Source organism: Protobothrops mucrosquamatus, unplaced genomic scaffold (genome assembly GCF_001527695.2).
Source record: "Protobothrops mucrosquamatus isolate PMUCROS unplaced genomic scaffold, P.Mucros_1.0 scaffold659, whole genome shotgun sequence".
In the NCBI taxonomy this organism is placed as follows: domain Eukaryota; kingdom Metazoa; phylum Chordata; class Lepidosauria; order Squamata; family Viperidae; genus Protobothrops; species Protobothrops mucrosquamatus.
Genome location: NW_015386948.1, coordinates 269,541 through 278,633, shown reverse-complemented (window position 1 = coordinate 278,633; position 9,093 = coordinate 269,541). Strand labels below are relative to the sequence as shown.

General features: G+C 40.9%; 1 protein-coding gene across 1 annotated transcript in view; it reads left to right on the top strand.

The window, feature by feature from the left end:
• Nucleotides 1-886: 886 nt before the first annotated feature.
• Nucleotides 887-9,093, top strand: part of ZMAT4 (zinc finger matrin-type 4) — a 73,989-nt gene continuing 65,782 nt past the window's right edge. Inside the window, exon 1 of the mRNA XM_015817977.2 lies at nt 887-988. Coding sequence (XP_015673463.2) covers nt 887-988 — 102 coding nt within the window. The remainder of the gene's footprint in view (nt 989-9,093) is intronic.

The window sequence follows — 9,093 nt, the reverse complement described above, 5'->3', positions numbered from 1 at the left end:
AAAGGCTCTAAGCTCAGGCGAGTATTTCAGATCCTGTGGCTGATGGATGTTAATTCCCTGGGACTGTGAAATAACTAAAGAATAACAGAGTTGGGAGGGACCTTGGAGGTCTTCTAGTCCAGCCCCTTGTTCAAGCAGGAGACTCTGTACCATTCCAGACAAATGGCTGCCCAGTCACCTGTGATGAAGCACCCACAACTTCTGGAGGCAAAACCTTCTCCAACCTCAGGGCAAAACAGCCTCTGAGAAACAACCTGCCTCCAGAAGCGGTGAATGCGCCAACACTGGAAGTTTTTAAGAAGAAACTGGACAGCCATTTGTCTGAAACGGTATAGGGTTTCTTGCCTGAGGATTGGACTAGATGACCTCCAAGGTCCCTTCCAACTTTATCATTATTAAAGGAAGATTTGATGACATTAAAAAAAAAATCACATGGACTCTCCCTCTGGTTATATTTGATTGGCAAGATGTATCCCCCCCCCCCGTCTTGAAATGCGTGTGGGTTGACACAAAACTTAACATTCAACGTCAAACGCATTGTCGCGTTTGCTCCGCTGAATACTTTTGCACTTACAACTGGTCCTTTTCTGGTAAGTTCTCCCGAGATTGACAAGACTTCTAAAAGCTCATTGACAGCTGAGGCTTCAGGGAGATGACAGTCTACATAATTAAGAGGCATTTCTTTTTCCTTGTAAAGTCTGATTCAGTTAGAATGCCCGTTTTGACTAATTGTGATGTACGCACCCTGAAAAAAATAATAATTTGGTCAGAGCTTCTCAAGGGTGGATGTAAACCGTAGTTAGTATCTGCCACAGTTAAAAGCCGCGGAGGTGATCGTAACGCCCTCCCGATCATTTTTTTTTTACTTTTCTTTTCTCTTAAACAGATGAAGTCATCGGAGATCGATCAAGAATTATTCACAGAAAGTTATTGCAGAGTATGCAGTGCTCAGCTAATATCAGAATCACAGCGTGTGGCTCATTATGAGGTAAGGCGTGTGATGCTGGAGGGCGCAGGAAAACCTGGTGTCTGGTTTGTTGTTTTAGGGTTGTTGCAAATTGGTAATCTAACAGTGGGTTTGAAGGAAATATACAAAGCAGGAGGGTCCTCATTGTATGGTAGAACATAGAATAGAGTTGGAAGGGACCTTTGAGGTCTTCTAGTCCAACCCCTGCTGAAATAGGAGACCCTATGCCATTTCAGACAAATGGCTATCCAGTCTCTTTAATACTCTCTGCCAGATTTAACACATTCTGTGCCAGTTTTCTCATGTTCTAAATACCTATATGCGTCTTAGTTCAAAAGTGTAGTTTAAGCAGGCATCTTCAGAGAGCGAACCCATTTGGAAGAGTTGCTTTTGAGGAGAGAGACATGCTTAAAGAACACATGCTTAAAATTAAATGTACTTTCTCAAGCAGCTTTCTTTAATCTGCAGAGTAATGCAAAATGGGTCATAATATATTTATACAGGGATATAAGTGAAAAATGGTATCACCCCATAACAGAGACTTTTTTGTCCATTGGTGGAAAAAAAATATACATAATATGTCTCATATGTTCTGGTCACCGCCATGTAAAAAAGATGATGAGACTCTAGAAGGAGTACAGAGAAGAGCAACAAAGATGATGAGGGGATTCGAGGCTAAAACATATAAGGAACGGTTGCTGGAATTGGGTATGTCTAGTTTAACGAAGAGAAGGACGAGGGGGGACAGGATAGCAGTCTTCCAATATCTCAGGGGCTGCCCCAAAGAAGAGGGAGTCAAGCTATTCTCCAAAGCGCCTGAGGGCAGGACAAGAAGCAACGGATGGAAACTAATCAAGGAGAGAAGCAATCTAGAACTAAGGAGAAACTTCCTGACAGTTAGAACAATTAACCAGTGGAACAACCTGCCTCCAGAAGCGGTGAATGCTCCTGCACTGGAAGTCTTTAAGAAGAGACTGGACAGCCATTTGTCCGAAATGGTATAGGGTTTCCTGCCTGAGCAGGGGGTTGGACTAGATGACCTCCAAGGTCCCTTCTGACTTTATTATAATATTATTATCATTTGTTGTGGAGTGTGACCTTAAGAATTCCTGCACTTTGCCAATCTTTGTCAAGCTCTGCAGCCCTTTTATTATGATGATGGTATGGTTGGTGAAACAAAATCAAGAGAAATACATAAAATCCCAGCTTTTCAGATGTTGTGGATTGCCCATCACTGGAGGTTTTTCAAGAAGAGACTGGACAGCAATTTGTCTGAAATGGTACAGGGGTCTCCTGCTCGAGCAGGGGGTTAGACTAGATGGCTTCCAAGGTCCCTTCCAATGCTGTTATTCTATGTCTTCTTCTAATTGTGACCGATCACTTACTACTTTGCAACAGTTCTTTACCCGTCATAGCCAACGGCTGAGAAAAGATGGGCCAACCTTAATATATTGAATTTTAGAGCATCCAGTGACTTAGCCATTTCTTCTCCCGCTGTTCCTCCTCTTCAAATTACTCTCCCCAAATTTACTTTCTTCCCGAAAGAGGAAAAAGGGGAGGGAGATACAACCAGAGCATTTCTATAGATAGTGGCAAAAAAAGGGAGAGTTAAGTACCCCTTCTCTTTCAGATTGTTCTTTTTTTGACAGTAGCCTACTATTTTCAGCTTTAAAAAGGAGGCTTCAAAGAAAGAAAAAATAGTAAGCTCGAAGGCTTGACTTTTGCATTACATCCGCTTTGTTTATCATTAGCCAATCATCAGTGCATTATTTTGAGGTAGGTGCTGGAGTCTTCTCAAGAGGCAGAGCAGGTATTTTCAGCTTTGGGGACGATTGTTGGAAATTTACTAGCTTTGATTTACTATGCATTTGCAGTTTGTGTACTGTCTGCAGAAAAAGACATGATGGGTATCCAGGTTAAATTGTGTTTTTCAGCTCTTTATGTCAAGACAAGAGTGGGACATTTTTGACGAACTGTAAGGAACGTGATGAATATGGAAAGTGAACATTTTGACATTTAGGAAAGATGGCTTTTCTCTTTTAGTTTGTGTGATATTAGCATTTATTCTCCTGCTCAAATTTCAAAATAATCAAGAGTTATAGGGTTATGCGTGTGGCGCAGAGCGCAGCCTGGATTTTGCTGGATCCTTATGGAAGATCCTTCGCCCAACATCAGTGGAACGATCAATGCAGCATTTATTTATTTTTCTTCCTATTGTGTGTATCTAAAGCTCAGTCGTTGACATTCCCTTTGACCACTTAACATGTTCATTGACCTGCTGGGTGGTGGCAGCGGGTTGAAGAACGGTTGCAGGAATTGGGTATGTCTAATCTAGTGAAAAGAAGGACTAGGGGGGACATGATAGCAATGTTCCAATATTTGAGGGTCTGCCACAAAGAAGAGGGGGTTAACCTGTTCTCCAAAGTGCCTGAAGGCAGAATAAGAAGCAATGGATGGAAGCTAATCCAGGAGAAGAAGAAAACCTAGAACTAAGGAGAAATTTCCTGACAGAACAATTAATCAGTGGAACGCCTTGCCTCCAGAAGTTGTGGGTGCTCCAACACTGAAGATTGTTAAGTAGAGATTGGACAACCATTTGTCTGAAATGGTATAAGGTTTCCTGCTTGAGCAAGGGATGGACTAGCAGACCTCCAAGGTCCCTCCCAACTCTGTTATTTTCTTATTCTGGCTCTTGGCAAGGTGTTCCCGAGAAGGCAGCCGAAAGCCGCATTATTTTTTTCTGATTTACAGACAGACTATTTGTATGAATGTAGACTGCAAGTAGATTCCATTACTTACTTGACTTATTATTAGACAGTCGTCATGATGTAGTGGTGAAGGTGCAGGACCAGGAGTGATGCCACTCTCGTTGCATTTTCACCTGCTCACTGTATGTCTCTCACCTCCCTGGTTCCCTCGAGTGCAGCTCTTGATCAGGAAAATGTTCTCCATCTCTGCAATAAAGGCGAATCTTAATTTTTCACCTCTCAAGAAAAGAGAGAGGCGACAACAGAAAACCTCCCAATTCTGAAATATCAAAAGCATAGAAAGGATACAGAAAGAAACTGGCACCGTTACTTGACTTTGTAGGAGCTGAGCCAATCAAATGCAAATCGAACGAGCCACCCAGACACAAAAGAATAATTTTTTTATACGATAATTTTATTGCCAAACATGTTCTCTAACTGCATTACACGCTATCGTCTTGAATTGCTGTAATAAGATTGCAGACTGCGCCTACAATTTTTCCCCCCACACTGGTTGTTTCCTGATCCCTGTTTCCCCCCCCCCAAAAAAACCAGTTATTATAAAACCGTTTTATAATAATTTGTTGCCTCCTTTCAAATGCAGAACTAACCGTACTGGGCTGGAATTCCTCTAAAAATGTTACAATCACAGCTTTCTTGGCCCAGGCAGTCTTCTGTATCAGAATATATCAATTTCTATGCTACCATTTTCCTTTTCAAAAAGCACACTAATTGCTTCATTGCTGTTTTTAATATGCCGGTTTCTTCATGGCTCAGCTTCATTGCACTTTCGGAAGGCCGTAATTGTCACAATTTTTTTTGGGGGGGGGGAGAGTGGAAATACAGATGAAGAATTGCTCCATTTTTTAATGATAGTAGCAAGGATCACTCCAGTTCATCTCAGTTTCATGTTCATCACAGGCAGGGGTTCTCAACCTTGGCAACTTTAAGACTTGTGGACTTCAACTCCCAGAATTCCTCAGCCAACAAAGCAAAGCTGGCTGAGGAATTCTGGGAGTTGAAGTCCACAAGTCTTAAAGTTGCCAAGGTTGAGAACCCCTGCAACAGGGCATCAGGGTTTTGGACCACTTCTCAGGGGAGCAACTTTGGTGGGTGGGTAGGTGGATGGGGAGTCAAGCTAAATTCAGTTGCAGGGGAGACCACCATGAAGTGCAGGTTTAAAACAGGAAAGATGGTGGATTCACGGTTGCAGTGCCTCTGCACATGGACAAAAGGCATAGGCAGGTCATCCTCGGCTTATGATCATAACTGAGCCCAAAATTTATGTTGCTAAGTGAGACATTTGTTAAGTGAGCTATGCCCCATTTTTACGGCCTTTCTTGCTCCATTACTTAAGTGAATCGCTGGATGAAAAGCAACAGAGTGTTCTTTTCGGTCTCAAACATGTTCTTTCTGAATGTCCGTGCTTGTGCCTGCCGAGTGTTTCCAACATTTGCCACCTGTTCTACAGTCTGTGTGTTTAGCTGCCTCTCTTGGCAAGACTCTGAGCAACAGGCACCTCTCGCGATGGAAGGATGCTTGGTAGGGTTCGCTGTGTTTGTTTGTTTGTGTCTGGTTTTCGTTTTGTCTTCTTCGTTTAGTTTCACCAAGGATGGCGTAAAATGGGTTGTAATAGCTTCTGTAAGGAGGCTGGACCATGAATTGGTTGGTCTTTTTCACATGGAGCCTATTTGAGATATGGAGAACTTGTCCTGGCTATTTCCACAAAATAAACAAAGTGCCACAGAGCTATAACTAAACACAATCATGCCATCCAAGGACCCCCTAAGAGGAATTCTAGAAAAATTCCCAAGCATCCTGAAAATGTCATACAAAACCAAAAACCTTTTTTTTAAAAAAAAAGAAAAAAAACCACAAGGCAGATTTTGACAGCATTACTTAGGATCCTGTGCATATACAACACCTTTTGAAGAAATAGAACTGTTTCTCATACCTGCCCAAAAAAACTTCGTCATTTTAATAGGTCCGACATAACGCGAGTCTAAATTACAACCTCGGTTTAATAATTATACGTGTACATCGAAAATTCGACGAGAAACTTATAACGAGGTTCCCGAAACTTTGATAAACTTATTGGTGGGATTTTACGCGTACGACATGTATTCGATTCTCCATAACAAAACTAATAATTTCTTAAATATTTGTAACCATTCCGTAACCGTTTGCAATATATAGGTGTCATAACATTCCAGGGATTATGAAAGGGCAGATAATTAAAATGAGATGGCTGCCAAATTAAAACAACGCAAGCATTTCTTTGACTCTTTGATGTTGGTTCCAAGGGTTTTAGCTGCTTCTGTGAAAACTGCTATATTGTCATAGGTGACTCCTCTGGGTATTGTCACTTTGAGCAAAAGGCTAATAACATAAACGATCTTTAAAACAATTATCTCCTTTTACTTGAGGCGTATTCGGTGGTGGGATTCAGCCAGTTTGCACCACTTCGGCAGAACCGGTAGCTAATTTTTTGTTGCCCAGGCCCAGAATGGACTTCCAGAAATGGCATCCACACAGAGAACCGGTTGTTCACCTATTTGAATCCCACCACTGGCCATATTGTTTGTCTGATTTTGTATTTTTTTTCTCTCCCAGGCATGAATCTCACGGAGTTTTCTTTAGCAAGATTTATTGAGGTGAAATAAGCAAGGATGCAAGCATTCCAGCAAGTGAACCCATATATTCAGGTGTCTCTTATGCCAGAAATTTTCTGAGTTTTTTTCTCACAGGTTTAAAGTGGACCCAACAGGAGTAGGTGGGTCTGGATGGCTTCTGTGCGGCAATTCTTTGACTTCTTAGTCTGACATAAGTTTTTACACTATATTCTGTTGATGAAATAGTATATTAATAATCAAGCTAAAGAATTCAAGAAGTGCTATTCTGGAGCTGAACAGCAGATAGAGAGGAAAGTCCCTGTTGCTGATTTTTTTTTAAGGCTGTCCTAAAACTTCAGGGTAGCAGCGCATGCTTAAGAGTTGATGGTTGAAGTCCTGTCATTGTGAAGGGAAGTGTTGAACTATTTTTGACAAGCTGAAAGTCCTCACACGAGAATCTGAGAGGTGTAATTGCTGGTTGTTATGCTGTTTGTTTTATTTGTGAGGGGGCTTTGAAAAGTTGCTGCTCAGGATAGTTCATCATTTTGGCATTATCCATATGTGTGCTGTGGGGATGGAGTTACTTTTGTTCTTACTTTCAATGTGTATGCGAGCATTGCCCAACTATTTCTGTACTATTCTAAAGGCTATAACACAGCTGCAAGATCTGGGTATGCCTAATTTAATGAAGGGAAGGACTAGGGGTGACATGATAGTTGTCTTCCAGTACTTGAGGGGCTGTCACCGAGAAGAGGGGATCAATCTATTCTCCAAAACACCTGAATGCAGGCCAAGAAGCAATGGATCAAAACTTATCAAGGAGAGATCCAATCTAGAACTAAGGAGAAATTTCTTGACAGTGAGAACAATTAACCAGTGAAACAACCTGCCTTCCGAAGTTATGGGTGCTCCATCATTGGAGGGTTTCAAGACCAGATTGGATAGCCATTTGTCTGAAATGGTACGAGATGTCCTGCTCAATAGGGGGTTGGACTAGAACATCTCTAAGACCCCTTCCAACTTCTATTCAGTCCTGTCCTGTCCTGTCCTATCCTATCCTATTTCCCCCACAATGCCCCGGAGAAATGGAAAAACCCAATTCTACATGGGTAACAATTTGAGAAGGAGAAATTGATGGCAAGTTGTTTTTTTTAGGTCCAAAGGAAGTAATTCTAAAGATTCAGCAATATAGCTGTATTTTTGGATTAGGCTCTCAAAATCTGTGGTCAGTTTATAATGGGTTCCCTTGAAGGTGGGCCTCTCTTACTCCAGGGGCATTAACCAAGCTCTCATGGATAACATCTGATTAACTGGGTATGAAGCAAACATGTAAACAGTATGCATCCTCATCACACTCCTTTCGCTATTCATGTACATTTTAAAGTCTCCTCATAAAAAACTATCAGGTCTTGTGGCATCCTTGCTTTTAATATATCCTGCATGATCACAGACTTTTCTGCAATTAATAAAGCAACAATAACCAGCGTCTTTCGCGAATTCTCTGGCTCCCTCCATTATCCATCTGAGCTATCTGATTTCTCTCTCCCTTTTCTGAAAGTTGCTTCTTCATTTAGCATTTCTGACTCTCCCTGTGACTCTGTCACCAGAGCTTTCAAGCAAAATTTTGTTTCTTGTGAATAATGCAATTGTTTAGTAATGCACAAGACTCTGTTTTGTTTTCTTTACCTTTTTTTATACGCTGATCTTTCCTGATTGCTTGGTTACACATTGCATCTTTGTCAACCCAAACATCTAATGTTTAAAGTGTAGAAATTCAATCTGAATTTACTTTGGTTTTTGAATTATGTTTGAGGATTTTTAAATGAAAAAAAAAATGGCTACTTTTTATTAGATTCATGCAATATGCCAATTGTAAGCCCAGATTAACAAAACTACATTTCTATATTATTATAACTTGCTATGCGTGAACAAAGAAACCGTGTTATAGCTACACGTAATGCTGTGTTTTACACAGTCTGCTAAGATGACAGCTAGATTACCATAAATACTTAAGCACAAAGATCACAGTCCTTTTGAGCCTAATATAACCTCTGGCTTACTGAATATTCACTATTTAAATATTCAGCTATTCAGTATAGCTGGATTTTTATTTCCTTGAATTACAAAAATACTCACTATTTAAATATTCAACTATTCAGTATATAGCCGGGTTTATTTCCTTGAATTACAAAATAAGAATCTGAAGATGGTGAATATTTGACATGCCCTGAAAACATTCTGAGAAGATTTTCCAAGAATTTTAAGGAGGTGGATGCTGGTTTGTGTTTTTGTTAAGGAGTGGGTGGGGGGAGGGGGTTAGAGACCACATTGGTCCTAAACTCAACTCAAAAAAGCAATTAATACCAAGCAGATGTTCTACCACGTGTTGACTCCTACTCCATTGTCAGAAATAATGGCAGCTTGTTATGGGTTATGCAGCCCAAGTGCTAGAGCAATAATCCAATTTACTTCCTTTCCAAAGCAGCCCGCAGTGTCGCTTTTGAAGAAGAAAACAGTCCATTCTATTAAAAGGCTCCTTAAACTCAATGAAGACACATGCCAAAGAAGCATAACAGACACCCCTTTCAATGTCCATGTTGCAAGGCTCTTAACGGAGACCAGATTACACTAGGGACATCTGCGTTTATTGCATCTTGTTCTCAATCTAGTAAGGACCGTGATGGAGCAGATAAATCCATTAATCAAGGCAAACCCAGACAGGCACCCAGGGATTTTGCTAGATTCCTGAGTCCACTTTTCTGCTTCT